General features: G+C 49.6%; 1 protein-coding gene across 1 annotated transcript; it reads left to right on the top strand.

The window, feature by feature from the left end:
• Positions 1 to 951: 951 nt before the first annotated feature.
• Positions 952 to 19,564, top strand: LOC132527898 (GMP synthase [glutamine-hydrolyzing]-like). The gene is given in 7 exon segments (XM_060163920.1): positions 952 to 1,009; positions 9,639 to 9,703; positions 10,436 to 10,515; positions 17,687 to 18,095; positions 18,097 to 18,157; positions 18,160 to 18,348; positions 18,645 to 19,564. Coding segments are annotated over 7 exon segments (1,767 nt in total). The 3' UTR covers positions 19,550 to 19,564.
• Positions 19,565 to 21,507: the final 1,943 nt, after the last annotated feature.

Here is a 21,507-nt window from a genome sequence, read left to right on the forward strand (position 1 = left end):
GGAGTTTGGAATTAGCAGATGCAAACTATTATGGGATAAACGACAATGTCCTATTGTATAGCACAGGAAAATATATTTAATATCCTGTGATAAACCATAATGGAAAAGAATATGAAAAAGTATATATATGTATGACTGAGTCACTTTGCTGTACAGCAGAAATTAACACAACATTGTAAATCAACTATACTTCAATGAAACTAAAAGACAAAAAAACAAAAATAATAAAGTGTTACTTATAGATGCAGTGTGCTGAAAAGCTATGCTTCCACCAAGCAACCGCTTTTATTCGAAATTGTCAATGAAACATACGTACAAACACACACACATCATAAATGCACAGCTTGATGAATTCTCACAATTCCACACCCAAATCGAGAAATAGGACATTACCAGGATCCCCAGGCCTCTCCCCCTACTATCTTCCTATTCAATGCCCCACTCCCAAAGGTAACAATTAGCTTGACTTGGAACTGCATGGATTAGTTTTGCCTGTTTTTGTACTTATTATATAAATGGAATTTCATAGCATGTACTCTTTGTCATCTGAATTCTTTTATTAAACCTTCTGTTTGTGCGGGACGGGGGTCATCCATTCTGCGACTGACTTCCCTTTGTCAGTGAATTTTGCAGCTGATCATATTTTTATGGAGCTGAAAGCCACAATAACGGCCCACTTCCAGAAACTCTACAGGATCCCCCCAGAGTCATTCTGTACACTCATCTTGCCCTCGCTTCCCCACATTTCCCCATGAACTTTATTCTGTCTCTTTTGGTGAAGTGTAAGAATGTTTATGACTTATCTCACATCCCATTTGGAATAATATATTTGGAAAAAAAAATAATAATTGAATGAATCTTAGTTCTTCTTCCTTCCCTAGTCCAAGCTTCCTCTCACTATACAACTGTTTTAGGAAGATAATAATGATGATGATGATGTTGATGACAGTGATGACGGAAGAGGCAGAGGGGAAGATGATGCGGAAGAAGCTGACGCCGGTGATGAGAGGTAACGCATTTTATGTTGCGTAGTATGTGCCCGGCCTTATTGTAGCCTCCTGACCTGTACTGACTCATGAAATCTTCATCACAACACACTTCTATCCCCATTTTCAATGAAAGAAACCAAGGCACAGAAAGGCTAAAGTATCTTGCCCAGGGCCATCCAGCTGGAAGGTGGTAAAGCTTGGATTAGAGCCCAGCCTGAGCGGTCTGGTTTTGGAACCCTGCCCTCAGCCAGCACCCAGGACGGTCATGGAAGGACAAGGATGTCCTCTGAGCCATTTGTAGTGTCATCCCTTTAGAGTCAGTGCTCCCGGTTTGCTGCCCTGATCCTCTCTGTTACCAAAGCACCAATGACAAGCCTCAGTTGCAGTCTTGCACAAGTATATGTGTGTGTGCGTGTGCTGCCAGCCCCTGGTCCTGCATCCATGCTTTCCCTATTCTCCACCTTTGTAAACAGTCCATGAAGCCCGATGCCAGTTACTGTCATTGAAGTGTGTCTTCTGGTTCCTCTTGGGACATGGACTGGTACAGTGACCCAGTACACACGCAGGCACACGATGCTTCTGATCTTAATGCAAATGAGCACATACCACACAGCAGAGCAGTCTCCCGCCACACTTCCCCCAAGTCCCACACCAGGTGTAATTATCACTGCCTTTCAGCAGAGCCATAGGCAGCCTTCAGTGGCATCAACAAAGGGAGAATCTCTGCAAATCAAGCTGCCCTGCTTACAGAGGGAGAGCCACGGCTGGCTGGGGAGGCTGATCCGAGCTGTTATCCTGGGAGAATTTGCCCAGAGGCCCCACCAGAATCTCCATTCACTGACTCGATCCAGGCTCTTCAGATACTCATTTCTACACTTCGCAGCCAACCCTAAAGCAGGAGTTACCATTTCCACTCTCCAGTTGAGGAAACTGAGGCTCCGATAAGATGTATTCAATTAATGGAAGCCTGAGCAGTCTGGTTTGATTTGCCCTGAAAAAGGAATCCCGGTGTTTGTTAAGGAGAGAAACACACTGATTTTGGGGGTTTTTTTCCCCAACAAAATCAAAGGGACTGGGCCCCCAGAGCAGGAGCAAGGGAGGCCTTAGGTTCAACCCAAGTCACAGTGCAGGTGCAAAGGAAGCTCCCTGGCTGTCTTTCCTCTGAGCAGAGCAGGCTCCTCGCCTCCAGGAGCTGCCACTGCAAGTGGGAATAACGGTGAAAATACGCGTTGACCTCAGGCTCCCCAGGAAAGCTACTCCCGTTCTGGGTCCTTCCTTGGGCTTTAGTCCTTCTTACCACTTAATGTCTCAGTAAATTTTGCTGATAAGTGGTCTATGTTTTCTCCAAGAGCAGTAAACACCTTGTAATTTATAAATCATTTCATCAGTAATTGCTTGCAGAAGAAATGGAGCAACCAAAGGCAGGGTGGCGAGGATGGAGACGAAAGAAGGACCATCCAGTACAAGGGTGCTGTTTAAAGAAACAGAGACAGGCACCCGGGTGCTTAGAAAGGGCTGTGACTAATTCCTGTTGTCACGCTTAGAGCAAAGGAGTGATGCTGAACGTCCCAGGTGCCTGGCATTTCTCAGTTATTATTTCTAACCCATGTGGCCAACCTGCACAGCCAGCATCATGGTCCCAGCTCTCACACGTATGGTGGCTAAGGCTCACCTTGGGTGAGTAGTCTGTCCAAGGTCAGGCAGCCTGCAGGTGGCAGAGCCAGGATCCAAGCCTAATTCTGGCTGCCTTCAAACCCATGCAGGCTCCCAAGGCCACCTTGGTCTCCAATGGACGATGGTTTTTAAGAGCACTTGACTGCAATCCACGGGAAGATATAGATGGGACATCTCCCTGGGCTGGAAGTTGTCCCTTCGCCCCTTGGGATCCCTCTGCCCCAGGAGCTGTAGGGCACTGCGCCCGTGGCTTTCTTGCCCTCTGGCCTCTGGGAGGCTCTGCGAGTGGGTAGCTCCAGCAGGACACGGAAGGATGGAGAGTGAAGCTAGGGGTATTTTCCCTCCTGGCTTCCTTCCTGCTGGGTTGCAGCAGCCTGGCTGTCCCTCCATGAAAGGCTGTGGCTCCTCTCAAGGTGGCCTTTTCTACAGGACTCCCCTGTTGGGTTCTGGAAAGCACTCCCTCCCTACATTCCTTCTGCCTCAGGGCTGGCAGCAGCCCTACTGCTGCCAGCCCCTGGTCCTGCATCCATGCTTTCCCTATTCTCCACCTTTGTAAACAGTCCATGAAGCCCGATGCCAGTTACTGTCATTGAAGTGTGTCTTCTGGTTCCTCTTGGGACATGGACTGGTACAGTGACCCAGTACACACGCATGCACACACACACACACACCTGAAACAAAAGTTTCAAGGAAACTTCCTATTCTGCCACGCCCTACCCTGCCTCACCAAATAATTAAAATTTTTTCATGGCCCGCATTTTGGAAAAGTCCATTTTAGACTACACCCACGGTAGCATCCACAGTGATTATCTAGCCCAATCCTGCTTTTTTGAAAACTGAGGTTAGGAAAAAGAAGCAACTTGTTTACAAGGATGTATTGTGCAACACGGGGAATAGAGCCAATATTTTATAATAACTATAAATGGAGTATAACCTTTAAAAATTGTAAATCGCTATATTGTACACCTGTAACATATAATATCGTACAGCAACTATACTTCAAAAAAAAAAAAAAAGTAATTGATCAAGGAAACTTGCTCCAGGCAGAGTCCGGACTAGAATTCGGATGAAGTGACTGCCGATCCTGCCTGCAGCACCTAGACCAAGTCCTGCTGCCTTTGCTGTGGGGACCCTTGACCCTCCCATGCCTTTCTCTCCCAAAGAACTGGCTGGAGTACGGTTATCTCCTTACTAACCAGCTTTCGCTTCTCGTTCCTAGTCTTTTCCAAGGCCGCCACTTACTCTCCCACTCACGAATGGCGTCACCACGGTTGATGGGAGCCTCGCTCGTCGGGGCTGGAAGGAGACCAAGCAGTCACTCAGCCCACCCCTCTCATCTCACAGGTGAGGAAGCGTGTCACCCGAAACAGGACTCGCCACTAAATCAGCACAGGCCTGATTCACAGCACAGTGGCCGGGATGCAACGTTAGAGAGAGAAAGGGGCGTGGCCTGCAGCGCGGGCAGTCAGGGAGCACCTCGGGAGTCAGGGGGTGCCCCGCCATGGCTCGCCACAGCTCCCCACACCCTCCAAAGGCAGCAGAATCACGAGGAATTCACAGTGGAGGGAAGGGGAGCCTGAGGTTTCACCCTGATCATAAGCGTCTGGGTTTCCTCCTGAGAAAACCTCCTGGTTTTCCTCCCATAAGGGGGAGATGACTCATGATCTTGAAACTGAGCATGACCCTGTGGGGCTCCTGGGCCTGGAAACCTTTCAAACAGTTGCTAATCAGGGAAGGGAGAGGATGCAGAGACAAGGGAGGAGCAGGCAAGAAACAACAGGGCAGCCTTGAAGCAGGGTCCTAGTGCCGCCTTAAGCTGATACACATAAAAATATCTTGAGCTCTTTACAGATCTAAAACGCCCAACAAATGGAAGACGTCAGCATTCATTCCAGAGAAGATCACAGTTTGATAACCTTGCAAAGCTCATCAGGAGACCACCTGAGACCAGATTAAAGGACTGCAGCAACCCTCCCTCCCACTCTGACCCTTACCAGCAACTCCACCCTTGAACCCTTGCTATAAAACTCCTCACCAAATTCCCCCAGGTTGGGATGCACAGTTTTTCAGGGCACGAGTCCGCTGTGTCCCTCTTTGCCTGGCAAAGCAATAAAGCTATTCTTTGCTACTTCACCCAGAACTCCGTCTCTGAGGTTCAATTCGGCACCTGTGCACAGAGGCTGAGTTTCGGGCATCATTCTCAGTGGTTAAATCTCCTCTCCCAGTCCCTGTGGCCATGGCCTCCAAAGTGGGGAGCACAGAAGGTTAGAAAGCAGAATTGAGGGGGGTAGGGAGGAAATATTACAATTCCTATTTGTATTTATTTTTACCTTTAAAAAATGTTTTCCTTCTATTACTTAATGTCGTAGCTTTCAGTATTACATGTATAAAACTGACAAATTAATACCCTTATTTTGGGGGTGAGAGGTAAAATGTGTTCATTATTGGGATACAAATCTGCAAAGGCTCTGCTCTGGGGAACCGGGGACTCTCAGAGTGTGGGCTGCATCAGAATCACCCGGGGAGCTCGGTTCAGGGCCCACGCCAAACCCACTGCAGCAGGTTCCCTGCAGGGCCAGCAATCTGCATGTTAAGCAAGCTCCCCAGGGAAATCCATGGCCACTAGCCTTTGCAGGTGGTCACTCTGGACTTTGCCTCTGTAGCAGTTGGGAAGAACCCACTTAGTCCACAGCCATCCCTCTGTCCCCATCCCCAGAGCTGCGTCTCACAGAGAAATAGGTCCTGGCAGCCCTGTCTTCCACGTGCTGCATACAGGGTGCTTGGCCAAGGGGTAGCACGGGGCTGAAGCCCTTGGGATGTGCACCCTGACACGGGAGCTACCTCTACCTCGAAGAAGGGGCACCTCTTTTCTAGTTTACCCAGAGCTGCCCTGAGGGCTGGCGGTGGCTCTGGGCTGCTCTCCATCTGCCTGCTGGGGGAGCCTGACCTTTCACTAGGACCAGACTGGGATCACCACAGCAAGGACAGTCCCTGTGAGGGCAAGAGGGGAAATGTGACTCAGACACGCCAAGACCGGCCTAGGGTTAGGGAAACACCCCCGAGTCTGGCCCAGGGTTTAGAAAGAACTTCCTGATGTGAGCGTGTTAAAATGGAAAGTCACGGAAGACCCACCTCAGGAAAAGGAGGAGAGAGAAAAAGATGGGATAGAGAAAAAGCAGATGAGAGAGAATAAGACAGGCAGAGACTGAAAGAGGAGAATAAACAATTACCCTTGAGGGGTGGGCACAGTGAGGAGTGGGCGGTAGTCACCGTAGCACATCTGCCCAACAGGCAGAGCTGGGGAGAGGGTAGGTGGTGGGTTATGGCTCATTTTAGGAAAAAAATTATGCCCCCTGCTAAGGCAGGAGATAGACGGGCTCCAGGCTAGATATTTACAACTGGCTTCCTGTTCACACTTCCTGGGGTGAGAAGAAGTTGGGCTTCAGGCCAGACATTCATTACCAGCCCCGTTTACATTTCTGAAACAAGAGACAAACGGGCTCCAGGACTACATATTTATGACCTGACTCCTGTCTATATCTCGAGATCTGCACCTCGATATAAAACCTAGCAACAGAAATAAGGTAAATGACCAGACGTTGGACATTTTTATGGCAGGGACGGAGTAGGACTAAACCCTGTTAAAAGATCAAGAGGTCATACATTTCCCATCCTTGGGGCAAGGGAAGTATTGCACATGCGCAGAAAGGCTCCTTGGGGGTCAAAAAGGAGGTGGACCCACCCCATAATAATGTGATGCTAAGGCCATCCCATACGCCTCTGGGCTGAAATCCATTTTGGAAAAAAGTTGCACACATATGCGGGGGAGGCTCCTAAGGCAGGTCAGGTGTGGAAAAAGAAACCAGATAATTGGCCAAAGGTACACAAAGACCAGGAAGAACCGCCCTGCATAAATGATTTAACCGCCTCTTTACTGCATTCCTCCTCCTTAGGGAGAACGCCCACACCCTTTCTCTCCGGTGGGCATCTCTGCCTCGCTTCTATCTTAACTAAACAAACGGTTTCTCTGTGTGCTCTCCCACGTGTTGTTGTGCTACCTCTCTAAAAATAAACTTTGTACCTGTTTTTATAGTTTTGCCTCCATGAGAAGTGCATTTTTTACTGGGGGCAAGAGCCAGGGGGTGTGGTGGCTAGGATTTCCGGTTTTCATCCAGGTTACATAGGCTCAATTCCTGGGCAGGGAATTAAGATCTCGCTTCACACCGCCACTCACTGCTGCCTCTCCGAGATCACCGCAACCCTCCAGTCTGTATATTCCTTCACACTGGCCCAAAGTGGCTGGAGTAGGAGAGGAAGACCAGGGATGCTCAGCGTTTCTGGGACTTTCCCTGGTGAAGGTGAGGAAAAGCATTTTGCACTGTCAGTGTTTTTCCATTGGCCACTGGAGCCTGTTTACATTCGTGTTTTAGCATCTGAGCCGTAAATCAGCAAATGACCTGTTGGGCTGTTTTAACCAGGATGCCTGCTGATGATGACATTTCCACTGCTGATATGCACAGGTGGGATTCTACAGGGTGACTGCTATTATCACATCATCAGGAGTTTATCTTGGGAGCATTTGGGTTTTGCTGATTTAATAACCAAGCCCTGGTGTCTGTGCCATCAGGGAAATGTTTAGTCTGATGAAGGAACAGGTGAGTCCAGCATCTTCTCCCATAGGTCAGGCCAGAGCTTATTTAAGAGAAAGTAAAAGGTGCAAGGGGAACATTTGCGTGTTTAATTGGCCATAGATTTTCCTGGCAATAATTTGCAGCAAGATAAGGGACCTCTTCAAGGTCATGCATCTTGGCTGGCTGGGTAAGGAAAAGGACTTGGGAAATTCTGGGTGCTTGGTTTTTTAAATGAGTTTGTTGATTTCTCTCAGACTCATCCATCAGCTGATGAATGTCTATTGTTTAACTGATGGTTCCTGCCCAGCTGGCCTGGCTCTCTGCCTGGACATGCTGTGTCTGGATAAAGGCAAAGATGGAGGACTTGCCCTGGGGTCTGGAGTGCCAAAGCCCTTGTATCCAGACCCCCAGGCATAAACCCTGCCCCAAGGTCAATAAGCCACTGAGCCTCATGGCAGAGAGGTAGCTTGGAGAGAGAACAGGCCACCTCTGCATGAAGTGGGATGGACAACAGTGCCTGTGTCCCAGCTTGCACAGGTCCAACACCCTATTCCCGGCCCAGTGATCTGCTGGAGCAGAACCTGTGATTCCTCGCATTAATTCCTGGGGTTTAGCACATGGCTTGACACTCAGCAAATGCTAAGTGCTGGAATAAATGAATGAATGAATGTAGCGACTTGCCCAGGGACACATAGCTGGTGGTGGCACAGCCAGGATACCCAAGACTAACGCTGTGCTCCTTATACCCCCCCCCCCCCGCCACTGTCTACCAAGGGGTTAAGTACACAGGCGTCTGGCCCCAGACCCCTGGAGTCTGAGTCCTGGTTTATTTCCTAGCTGCCAGGTGGCTGTGGAGGCATGCCTCTCAGATCCCTCTTCAAGGAGGAGTTTCCTGTTCAGTGATAGGAGAGCAGTTAGCTGAGAGCCTCCGGTTATAGCACCTTCAGGGGCCACCTCAGTTCTGGAGCTCAGGCCAGTTCCTCCCAGTCAGGGCCAGCCAGTGACCCAGCATGGCAGGTGCTGGGGCTTGGCCATTTCTGCCCGGAGCCGGACTCGTCTAACGGGCAGTCTGCTGGGGAGCTCCCCATTGGGCGGCCTGAGATGCTGCCGTTGTGCGTGACCTGGTGAATGGTGGTCTGAGGCGTTCCTGCCCCTTTCCCTCCCTCAGCTTGCAGGTCTGCATTACGGTCTGAAGGTTCTCTCTGTCCAAGGACCATAGTTTGCTATGTAATAAATATGATGACACTGCCCAGGGATAACTGATTCCATCACCTGGACCACAGTGATTGCTGGGGGAGGGAAGTAGAGGGAATACATAACCCAGTTTGGGCCAATGAGTTATGAGATGTATGGGGGGGGGGCTTCTCCAAAGCTCCTCCTTCTTTTATCAGAACCTCTCAGAGAGAAGCTGTTTATCTCCAGATGGTTCTGTAGCCAACAATGTGGTGGGATTGGGGGGAGGGTGGTCAGAAGAGAAAACTGACCCAGGAGTAGAGTGGAGCCCAGGGAATCACAACAAAATGGGGCCAGAGTCCTGCTAACAAGGAGAACCCCTGGATCAAACCATGCCTGAAGCCAGAGACTTTTCAATAATCTGAACTTTTCAATAATTCATTCAGTTATATCACCTGAGACCAAGCTAAGTGTTCTAACTATCATTTACAATGAAAATAATCCTGATTCAATTAGGGAACAAGAAAAGAAAAGAGGGATCACCCACCCACCATCCCAGGCCAGGTCACAAAGAAATGAATCTCTGATGGTAAAATTTCAAGCACATGAATGGCAAGGAAATCTCAGGAAGAGGTTTGGGGACAGAGGATTCAGCAGATGTTCCCCAACCCAGATTTCATAGGCAGTGGATGCTCCAGGATCCACCTGTGGCCTGAGAGCTGGATAGACAGAGGCCAGGGTTACAGTGGTGGTATTCCCACCAAGTGGGAAACAAACCAACTCCCTGGGGCAAGAAGAGAGGAGAGTCAGTCCATCTGCCCACACAAACACACACACCCAAAATGAGAGGAGCGGGCTTCCCTGGTGGCGCAGTGGTTGAGAGTCCACCTGCCGATACAGGGGACACGGGTTCGTGCCCCGGTCCGGGAAGATCCCACATGCTGCGGAGCGGCTGGGCCCGTGAGCCATGGCCGCTGAGCCTGCGCGTCCGGAGCCTGTGCTCCGCAACGGGAGAGGCCACAGCAGTGAGAGGCCTGCGTATTGCAAAAAAAAAAAAAAAAATCACCTTTCAAGCCAGGGCTGGGTGAGGGGGTCCTTCCTCAGGCTGGGAAAGGGGATCACAGGCCACACCCGGTGGCTTTTGAGGGACACACCAGTCCAGTGCTGCCAGTGGGCCTGACCCTGAACGTGGTTCAAATTCTGGCGTGGGCTCTGCGCCGTGAAGTGATGGTCGAGGTGAGGATGTGGCTGTGGTCCTAGCTCTGCCCTGATGTATCAGGTGACCCTGGACTAGTCACCTTACCCGGGACTCAATCCTTCTTCTGTTAATGAGGAGTAGTTCTGGAATCAGTGTTTCTCAAAACAGGGGTCTGTTGGCACTTGGGGTGGTCAGTTCTTCCTGTGTAGGACTAGTCCACACATTGCCCCAGGGGGCACATTCACTAGGAATCCCCACTGTCCCCCAACCCCGCAAGATGGCCCCAGCCACTGTGACAACCCAAAACCACACACTCATATGTCAACACATCCCCTAGGGAGACAGTGCCAGCCCTGGCTGTGGACCACTCTCCGGTAGCTTTCCTGAACAGCTGGGTGGCCTCCCTGTACCTCAGTGTCTGCATTTCAGAAATGGGGATGATAACGTGCCTGCCTCATTGGACTATGAAGCTTAAATGAGATACTGCTTATAAAAATGAAGAATGGTGCCTGGCATACAAACAATAAGCATTACCCACAGTAATCAATAATTAATCAAGCATTACCCTCCCAAGTATCTGTTATCCAATTTCAATCCTACCTAGTACATGCCATTATTCCCATTTTATATCTGGGGAAACGGAGGACCTGAGAGGTGAAATCACTCGACAGATTTCAACAATGGCTCAGTGTGACTTCCCAGCCTGGCCTCTTAACGGCCCATTTGCGGGGGACATGACAAGGCCAGGCACTTACTGGCCTCTGTTATAGGATGTCTGTACTGGGGGGCTGGAGAAAGTCGGGACAGGGCCTGGGGCTGATTGCCGTCAGTTCCAGAAGACGGACTGGAGGTGAGGGCCTTCCTGAATCTGCCCAGCTACATGTTTCTCTGGCGCCCTGTCTGTAAATCCAAAATTCAGGTCAAGGAGGTTTTCTCCTTGCTTGCTTAAGATGGCTCTAAGGAACAGGACACGAGGGGCTGAGCTCAGGGGACCAGGTCTGCAATAGCAAGGAGGCTGGGGGCAGGGAGTCCAGAGTGTGGCTGGAGAGGCGGGCGGCCGGGGGCGGCTGCAGGAAGGGCATCGCGCTGGCAGGACACTTCCTCCGTGACATCCTGGGGCAGCAGAGGAAGGCAGGCAGGGGACAGAGCCCAGAGCCCATACCACGGAGAAGCCACAGAAAGCTCCGGGAGACCCCACGGGATGGCAGTCAGGCCCTCGCTATGCCCAGACACCCTGACCTTTCTTTTCCTCCCACCTCAGGGCCTTTGCCCTGTGGTTGGTTCTGCCTGGAATGCTTTTCACCCAGACTTTCCCACGCCTGTCTCCTCCCTATTGCTGAATCTCGCAGCTCAGAAAGGCCCTCCCAAAACACCCCGGGTGAACCAGTCACACAACCCTGCTTCTTAGCACTTAGCAATGGCAAGAATTGTTTGCTGTTTATCAGTATAATGTTCTGAGAGCCTAGAACAGTGTCTGGCACTAAATAGGTCCTCGGTCAATATCAAATGAATGAATGAAGGACGGAGACACACTTTCTGATGGCAGGGAAACTTCGGTCTGAGGGGAGATACAGCCCCGCCCTCGGGGAGCCCCGGCCTGAGGGGAGACGCAGTTGTTTTCCTTTCGGCAATAGTCATCAGCAAGTACTAACCAAATACATAATCCTTGCAGGCAGTGTGGCTGAGGAGTCTCACGCTTACAGGACTGTCAGGGAAGACTTCCCGTAGGAAGCTGCCTCTGACAACTAGAGGCCCCACATCTTAGACCCGTCAAAGGGGTCTCTCCCTAGTGGACCAACACTGTGCTTTTAAATCAGAGCCAATCAAAGTGGTCATGCTCATATGTGGCTGCTGGGTGTGATTAGTGACAAACCCCAGAGATCTCTCACCACAGGTCCAGACACACCTATGTGACCACTCCTTTTTGCAGTATGAATACTTGTCTGCCTCTTGATTGGAGAAAATGTGGTCACAGGCCACCCTCTGCTTGGAACTTCTCCCCTCTTCTCTGATCTCATGTCCTATCTATATCCCCATTTATAGACTCCAGGACCGTGGAATGGGACGCGGACTCACATTGCAGTCTGCCGGTGGCACCTACCTGGAGTTGTGCAGTGCACAACCTGTACAGCTGTGCTTAGCAGCACTGATAAACTCCCAGAGTCTCAGGACTGAAAGGGACATCAGAAAGCCTAAAGCACAGTCACTCAACCTTAAAATGAAGAGCCTGAGGCTGCTGGTGGAGACAAGGCTTTTCCAAGGCCATGCAGTGACGCCTCAGTGAAATGGCTGGGCTGTGGACCCACAGCTCTGGGCTCTCAGAATGGCACCATGAGGTGTCCTCTGCCGTCCTCCCTCCCCTCCTCTAGGGCTCTCAAAACGCCCCCTTCCCTCCCCTTCAGCACACCCTGTGCGCCCACCCTGGTTCTGTGCTCTCATTCAGAGTCAGTACACGCCATGCTTTGGGGTCTTCCTAGGTAAATCACATCACCAAGCTGTGGCACCCACCACTGGTCCGCTCAGAGTGGGGGGCCCCCGCCAGAGTGGGTCCGCATCTGTACAAGAGTTAGTAATGGGGTGAAGGGAATGACGAGGGGGGGGGAGGACCCCCATGTTTCCTGGCAGAGTAAAAACACAGAGTAAGACACACTTGGGTAGGAGTTGCTCTGCCCCCCACTCTACCCCGCCAGGGGTGTGACCTTGGATGATCCGGTCCACTCAGCCCTTCTGGGCTTCAGATGTCTCAACTATAAAGGGTGGTAAAAATAACCCTCATTTCTCCCCCCACCCCTCACCCCAGCCTAGTAAGGATTACATAAGGTAATTGATGCGAGGGACCGAGCTGGGCTCAAGCCACGGCACCTGCCCCTCGGAAACAAGCCCTCCTCCTGGAAGCCTTTCTCAGCCTCTGTTCTGCATGTGTGTTATGGCTCTTCCCCGTGGAAGCCGTTTAAAGGCAGGAACTGCTACTGGGAAGAGAAAAAATCTTTGGCACAGCCCAGCCATTACCAGAGATGTTTAACCAGCCCGCATTCAAGGCAGAAGGACGTGCATGAAAGCGTTTTATCTTCCTCCCACAAAGGGAGAGCAGAGCCCTGTGCCAAGCTGAAATGAAGGCTTGATTTTTTAAAATAGACATTTAGGATTCACTGATGCTTTGCTAACCCCCAGTCAAATCACGACATCAAGGAAAGAAAAACTCCATTTTCTGCTAAGATGTTGAAATGGCCCTTTCCAATTAAGCGGTGGGCTCTGGGAGGGGGAGCCCAGGCAGGCGGCCCAGAGCCGTGTCTGCTCATCTGTGTGTTTCTGGGTCTGTGAGCACCTCGGAGCTGAGCCCACATGTCCTGGGTGAGGGGGCTGGCCTCCAAGCCATCCTGCCCTCTGGGTCTCCCACCAGGCTGGGTCCCTGGTTGTCCCTGGGAGGGATGTGTGACCTGATAGTTAGCAGTCACTTACATGTTTTGCATATATCAGTAGGTCTGATCATCTACTTCAAATTAGCAAAGACCAGGACTCTCACAAGATTGCCCACGAAACACGACTACGTGCTAATAACACCATCCATCTGAAACCCACCGTTCCCCAGCTCCCCATGGCTGTCTGTCAAGAGAGCACAGGCTCATCTATTAAGACTCAGCGCAAGGGCGGTAATTAAAGCAACAACGACAAACACTTGTACGTCCCTTTCGCTGTCAGTCACGGCTCTAGCTGCTTCCGCATATTAACTCATTTCATCTTCGGGTAACTGTGGTGCTTTAAGAATGGCCACAAATCCTTTCCGCTCTTCCCACTGGAGAGTTTGAGTCTGTCTTCTCACTTTGAACCTGGGCAGGCCCGGGGTCCACTTGATGAGTACAATGTGGTGGAAGTGATGCTGTACCAGTTTCTAGAGCAGACCTGAAGACACTAGCAGCTCCACCTCCATCTCTTGGTGTACTCTCTTTGGCAGCCCTGGGCCTCCACGGAAAGAGTCTGACTAGTCCAAGACTGCCATGCTGGAGGGACCACATTCACGTGCTTTAGTGGACAGTCCCAGCTGGACCCAGCCTTTCAGCCATCCTGGCCGAGGTGCCAGACACGTGAGTGAAGCCATCTGGGACCTTCCAGCTGAAGTACCATTGAGTGACCTCAGCTGATGCCACGTGGGGCAAAAGCACCAAGCAGCCAACTGCCTGAGTAACTGACCACAAAATCATGAGGTATAATAAAATGGCACGAGCACTTTGTTAGGCAGCGGTAGATAACCAGGACAACCTTCTGAGGCAGGTCCAATGGAATACCGTTTGACAGCTGAGAAAACTGAGACACAGAGACGTCAAGTAATTTGCCCATGGTCACACAGCTAATAAGTGATGAAGCCAGGATTCCAAACCCAGACAGCCTGGTCCCAAAGTCCATGCTCCCTCTTCTCTGAACCCTAAATTGACTATTGTTCCACTGTCCTAACATCTCTTGAACTTACCCATTGGTAAATCTTCTCCCTTACTGGATGCAAAGGCTACTGAAAGGCAGATCCCAATTCTTAGTCAATGCATAGCCCTGTCCTGGGACAGAGGAAGAGTGCTCAGTGTTTGCTGAGAGTGGAGGGGGGTGGGGGGTGGATAGATCGATGGACTGATGGATGAACAAATGAATGGGCTTGGATAGGAGACAGCCTGGAGAACGTGGAGGGGCTAGAACTGTTTGGGGTACGGGCTTATTAGAGGTGCCGTGCGAGGATTAGCATGAGGGAAGCAGAGGAACACCACACACCAGGCAGAGGGGTGCAAAGACTCCCTTGACTGACTGTGTGGTTCCCCACCCTCTCCTCTCCAGGGCCTCACGAAGAGTCACTCTTTGAGGCTAAAGATTAATTCTGAAAAAACACTTCTATTTTAGTGTTATATGTTGCCTCCATTCTTTTTTCTCCCCCAGCACAATTTTAACAAGGACCCAAAGCTTCCACTAATAGATATGTCACGTACCTGAAATGTCTAGTCACCAGCTGAACACTAATTTTCCCTGTGAATGTCCTGGTAGCCCAGGCAAAAGGGAAAATACATTGTAGTTAAGAGCTCTCATTTGGGGGAGATTTGCTGACCTCTTAGATCCAGAACCAATAACCTTGCAGAAGGCTCACCTCTGACCCGCAGGCAGGGAGTCCCTCCACACTCAGCCTCTGGACACATGCACCCCATGTGTTCACCACCAGTCCACCCTGGACGCAGTGGTGCTTATTCCTAACTCCTCCTCTGCTGTGCTCAAAAGGGCGCGGGCTTGAGTTCATGCGTCTCTCAACCATGAATCCTCAGTTCTGCAGATGCCGTGCTTATTGCCAGAACAGTCAGTGACCGCAAGGTCTTCCAAACCTCTGGAAACTTCTGGAGAAACAAGAGTCCCTGGGCTCCTCCCACCAGCACTCTTCTCTTTAAGATTCCAGGCAAACAAGGATTTCTATTACCTTGTCCAAGAGTATTTTTCCGGGAAGAATGGTTATGCTGAACCTCAATGGAAATTTCCACTGGGGCTTCTCTGTTTTCTGGAACTCATTACACAGAGCAGCGTTAAATTTACAGGATGCAATCCCTTAGATGTGGATGCTTAGGTTATATAGTTCACCGGAGCAGATAAAAAGAGGCCAACAGACTCATCTGGAGAGATGAAATTTCTCCTGCAAAGAGGGTGGTCTCTGCTCAGAGTTCTGAAAGAGAAGTCTGTCCTTCCAGGACATAGATGGCTCTTACATAGATGGCTTTGCATAGATGGCTCGTACAAAGGATGCTGGATAACATAACAGTTGACCCAGAGATGTTCATTGTCTCATTAACCTCCTGAGAGTGACCAGGACAGCAAACTCTGAGCTACTTAGAGAGAGCGTCGAGAACAACCAGGCACAGCAGTCGCCCCTCCTGCCCTGCCCTCACCAGCCTCTACCACTTGGCTTTGCTCAAGGCAGGTAATGAACAGACTTGAGGAAAATGCTTAATCCCAAGCCAGATGCCACATTCACTCTACCAGGTCTCCTCCCTGCCGCCTCCCACCCCAGCATGCACACGCACACACAATTTCCCCAGTCGCTGTGTTATGGAACTAATCTACTTTACTACCACCTTGAGGAACATGTGAATCACTGAGCAAAGACAGAGAGAAAGCTGAAGATAAGTTATTTTTGGAAGGTTGTCATTTTGAAGCCCCAAAGGCAGGCTTCTCCAGGGTGGGTGAGGCCGTCGAAGTGACAGGCAGCTGGGGCCGTTCCCTCTTCCCTGAACAGCCCTTTCTCCCCCACACTCTGGACCTTTGCACTGTCTGTTGCCTCCACCTGGGATGCCCTCTTCCGATCGCCATCTTTTCCTGGCAAAATGCCATCTGTCTCTCTCGCGGCCCAGATATTCCTGATCTCCCCACCCCAGCACAAGCTCCCCGAGCTTAGGGCCCTTACCTCTCATGTCATAGAGTTGCTTCATGGCAAACAGTGTAGACTCTGGAGCCAGTGGCCTGGGCTCGACTTAAGACTGCTACTTACTAGCTGTGTAATAGGGAAGAACAAATCTGACTCCATATTGGATCTGTTTCTTTTACTTTCACCTTTGCATTCCATTGCTTTTGCTACAAGATAAGAATGTTGCCTGTAGCTTAAAATATACAGGATAGCCCATTCTCAAGGCTCTGACCTTTAAAGGTATAACACTGTTCCATTCATATAGAGATACAAAGTTGCGGAACAGACAATAACATTTGTTTTGTTCGAGGTTTATAGGAACATCGTGACTGGACCTACAGGGACAGCTGCAAGGACAAAGGATTCTGACACCAAGAGGGCTGCAGCGATCAATAACACCCCCTCCTCTTTTACTATAAGTCTGAATTCTAACGAGGGTAAGATGGTTCTCTGCGAAGCTAGTCCACCATCTTCTCCATTTGCTGGCTTTCTGAATAAAATCACTATTCCTTGTCCCAACAACTCGTTTCTCAGTTGATTGCCCTGTCATGCGGCGAGCAGTGCAAGTTTGGACTTGGTAACGGCTGTGCAACTTTGCACAAGTTACTGAATCTCTCCGTGCTTCAGATGCCCCTTCCATGAGATGAGGAAGATAACCATGTCTACCTGATTAGGGTTGTTGAGAGAATTTTAAAAGCAATGACTGTAAATTGCTGTCATTATCATTATCCCTAGGGACTGCATGCTCAAGGCTGGGCACTCAAAGGAGCTTGGAATGCCTCCTGAACTGCAGTGTGGGAATAAGGAATTGGCTGCAGTCCGCTAGGGAAGTGGGGATTGAGAGACAATAATGCAGTCGGGGCAGCTCCAGGAGTAATATGGGGGCCCAGGGACGGGGTGGGGCTGGAGGTCCTGCCCAGCACACCCTGACTGCCTCTACCACACCCTGAGATTTTCCTCAGCACCACCCCCATCTCCTCTTCCAGCCTCGGGGATCATCTGAGAGCAGACCGGAAAGGGAGCTCCTGCCTCAGATCTGCCCTGCAGGGAGCTGCAGCCTTGGTAGGTTGGAAAATGTTCACTATCCGCTCTTTGGAGGAGGAGAGGCGCAACTGTGATTCAGTGTGTCTGCCAACTGCCAAGGTGTAAATACTCCCAGCATGGCGGGCTTCAAGCTCCTGACACGACGTCACTGAATACGGAGTTGAGAATGGATGGGCAGTTCCCTCTATTACGTGGCAATATCACTATATGCCTACAATAGATGTAAATTACCTGAAGCGTATGGATCAGAGTAAAATACACAGAATTAGAATGTAGCTAAATAATTACAAAGGAATAGGTTGCAAACATATATTTCTTTTTGATATAATAATTTAATATAATTTTAAATCATGGTTGTGTCGAAAAAGTAGCTGTCAGGATGCCTAAAACGGTTGGTTGTTTGGCCTGAGGTGACCCAGCACTGGAGCCTACCCAGCTCTTTGGTGGGGCTAATGGCAGACTCGGGGAGGGCTCAAGCCAAGGAGTACTTCCCACAACTTCTGCTGCCAGTGTCCTTGTCCCCACGGTGAGCCACAGCCACCCCCCGCCTCTGCAGGAGACCCTCCAACACTAACAGAGCAAATGACTCTAGAAAATTATATGGAGTCCAGTTCCACCCTGAAGTTGGCCTTACAGAAAACGGGAAAGTAATACTGAAGAATTTCCTCTTCGACATAGCTGGGTGCAGCGGGACCTTCCCTGTGCAGAACAGAGAACTTGAGTGCGCTCAAGAGATCAAAGAGAGAATCGGCACATCAAAAGTTTTGGTTTTGCTCAGTGGTGGAGTGGACTCAACAGTTTGTACAGCTTTGTTGAATCGTGCTTTAAACCAAGGTCAAGTCATTGCTGTGCACATTGATAATGGCTTTATGAGAAAACGAGAACGTCAGTCTGTTGAAGAGGCCCTCAGAAAGCTTGGAATTCAAGTCAAAGTGATAAATGCCGCTCATTCTTTCTACAATGGAACAAACAGCTCTACCAATATCAGATGAAGACAGATCTCCACGAAAGAGAATTAGCAAAACCTTAAAATGACTACGAGTCCCGAGGAGAAAGGAAAAATCATTGGGGATACTTTTGTCAAGATTGCCAATGAAGTAATTGGAGAAATGCACCTGAAACCAGAGGAGGTTTTCCTTGCCCAAGGTACTTTATGGCCTGATCTAATTGAAAGTGCATCCCTTGTTGCAAGTGGCAAAGCTGAACTCATCAAAACCCATTATATACACTACCAAACGTAAGGTAGATAGCTAGTGGGAAGCAGCCGCATAGCACAGGGAGATCAGCTCGGTGCTTTGTGACCGCCTGGAGGGGTGGGATAGGGAGGGTGGGAAGGAGGGAGACGCAAGAGGGAAGAGATATGGGAACATATGTATAACTGATTCACTTTGTTATAAAGCAGAAACAAACACACCGTTGTAAAGCAATTATACCCCAATAAAGATGTTTAAAAAATAAAAATAAATAAATAAAATAAAATGTTTTAAGTCACAAAAAAAATAAAATAAAAAAACATTATAACGACACAGAGCTTATCAGAAAGTTGAGAGAGGAGGGAAAACTCATAGAACCTCTGAAAGATTTTCATCAAGACGAAGTAAGGATCTTAGGCAGAGAATTTGGACTTCCGGAAGAGTTCGTTTCCAGGCATCCATTCCCAGGTCCGAGCCTGGCAATCAGAGTAATATGTGCTGAGGAAACTTATATTTGTAAGGATTTTCCAGAAGCCAACAGTATTTTGAAAATAGTAGCTGATTTTTCTGCAAGCGTTATAAAGCCACATACACTATTACAGAGAGTCAAAGCCTGCACAACTGAAGAGGCTCAGGAGAAGCTGGTGCAAATTACAAGTCTGCATTCACCGAATGCCTTCCCGCTACCAGTTAAAACTGTGGGTGTGCAGGGTGACTGTCGTTCTTCCAGTTATGGGTGTGGAATCTCCAGTAAGGATGAGCCTGACTGGGAATCTCCAATTTTCCTGGCTAGACTTATACCTCGCCTGTGTCACAACATTAACAGAGTTGTCTATATATTTGGCCCACCAGTTAAAGAACCTCCTACAGATGTTACCCCCACTTTCTTGACAACAGGGGTGCTCAGTACTTTACGCCAAGCTGATTTTGAGGCCCATAACGTTCTCAGGGAGTCTGGGTGTGCTGGGAAAATCAGCCAGATGCCGGTGATTCTGACACCTTTACGTTTTGATCGGGACCCACTTCAGAAGCATCCTTCATGCCAGAGAGCCATGGTTATTGGAACCTTTATTACTAGTGATTTCATGACTGGTGTACCTGCAACCCTTGGCAATGAGATCCCTGTAGAGGTGGTGTTAAAGACGGTCACTGAGATTAAGAAGATTCCTGGTATTTCTCAAATTATGTATGACTTAACATCAAAGCTCCCAGCAACTACTGAGTGAGAGTAATAAACTTCTTGTTCTGCTCCAAAAAAAAAAAAAAAAAAAAATGCCTGAAACTTCAGCAATTGGTTCTCCCCTCATTAGTAACCCTGATACTCGTTGTAGCACATACCTACCTCAGGACCTTTGCACCTACAGTCTCCCCTACATGGTATGCTCTTTCCCCAGATAACCCTGTGATTCCTTCCCCACTTCCTTTAGCTCTAGCTCCAGCAGCACTTTGTCACTTATTAAAAGACCTTCTCTGGCCATTCTATATAATAGCAGCACCCTTTCCCTCAGTCCTTCCTAACCCCCAGCTCTGATGTGTTTTCCTCCAGAGCCCTTGACACCATGGACACTCTATTTGTTCATTCATCATCCATCCTCCCCCACCGAAATCCCCACAAGGACAGGGATTTCTGTCCATTGTGTTAACTGACCCCCAGTTAAATTATGTCTGATAGCAGGTACTAAATATAGATCCACAGAATAAGTATCTACAGCTGTCCAGAGTCTCCAAGGTGCAGCCACAATTATCTCATCAGCTCTTAGCAGCAGGTAGTTATGACAACTCCCATTTTACAGAGAACTCCTTCCCCTACCACAGAAGGTATGAGGTTTGGGGATAAATTGACTTCCCCAAGATCACAGCTAACCAGACCACCTGCCAGACCAGTATTCCATTCTTGTGACCACACACCCGGGTTCTGCCCTCAATACTGCAATGCCTCTCAGAAGAGCAGGGGATCTCCCCTGGGTAATGCACCCCTGAAGACCCAGGATTCGCAGTCACACTATGTATTACCTCTCTTGAGGCCCCAGTGAAGTTCCTGGGACACATTAACTGCTCAATAAACAGGTGTCTAAGTTGAAGTCAGACAAGTTCTTTTCGCAATGCCCTCCCTCACCCTCGCCCTGCACGCTCCCAAAGTCCCATCCCTCCACCTACAAGATCTCCTCCACCGTTGGGAAGCTCTAACGAAGCTCTAGGGTGAAGCTCTGTCTGCTAAGGTTTAAGGCATTTTTTCAGGTCAGATGTAATTGCAAGCGTCCTCATCTCCTAGCACGCTACCTGGCACAAGAACATGCTCAATAAATAAATTTGATTGAATAAAGCGTGTGTGTGTGTGTGTGTAGGTGAGAGGATGAAAAGACTGCTACACTGACGGTGGGGTTTCAGGTACCCTATGAGGCAGGGAAAGGCGAGAGGGTCCTCTGGAACCACAGTTGTGGGAGCACAAGGCCGAGAGGCCACGAACCTCCCTTCCCTGTCAGTCCTGAGACAATGAGTCTGCCCCAGAATTTAAAAATGGGTTGAAAGGGGAGCAGAGGGGGCGGCTCCTTTTTCTGATGACTGGTGAGCCCAGCGCCTGCTCAGTTCTCCTTGTTATTCTTAGCGGGGATGCTCTTCCCCGGCAGGGAGGAAGGAGGGGCGGGGGAGCTGGGCTCCGCGGGTTGGCTTCCAGAAAATGAGATGTCAGCTGGCAGGAATGAATTAATAAAAGGAAGTGACCCCTGCTGACCCAGACTCATTCTTGGTAAATTTTGGATTCTGGAAGTTTCTCCATGGCCTCCACTTCTTCCCAGGGGAGCCATGGAGGCCGGGTGTGGAGGAGTGGATGAGTGTGCAGGTTGAGGTGGGGTTTTTAATTATCTGCTCCCCAGCTCTTCTGAAAATTACCTGCTTGTAAAGGGGAAATACTGACGGTTTCCTGGACACCTTTTTTTCTGGAGAGGACCAGAGGCCAGCTGGGGAGAATCCAGGCCTTCGGGGAACCTTGGGCAACAGGAGCTGGTTGTGTCCTCAGTGATGCAAGGCTTCCCAACCTTGTCCAGTGCTACCAATCACCTGCTGTAATCGTTAAGCAATTCAAATTCTAGGCTATGACTGTCACATTAGCAGACATCAGACTCACCTGGAGAGCTTGTTCAAACAAATGGGGGGCCTGGGCCCCGGCCCTCGAGATTCCGATTCA

This window comes from Lagenorhynchus albirostris, chromosome 10 (assembly GCF_949774975.1).
Source record: "Lagenorhynchus albirostris chromosome 10, mLagAlb1.1, whole genome shotgun sequence".
Taxonomy (NCBI): domain Eukaryota; kingdom Metazoa; phylum Chordata; class Mammalia; order Artiodactyla; family Delphinidae; genus Lagenorhynchus; species Lagenorhynchus albirostris.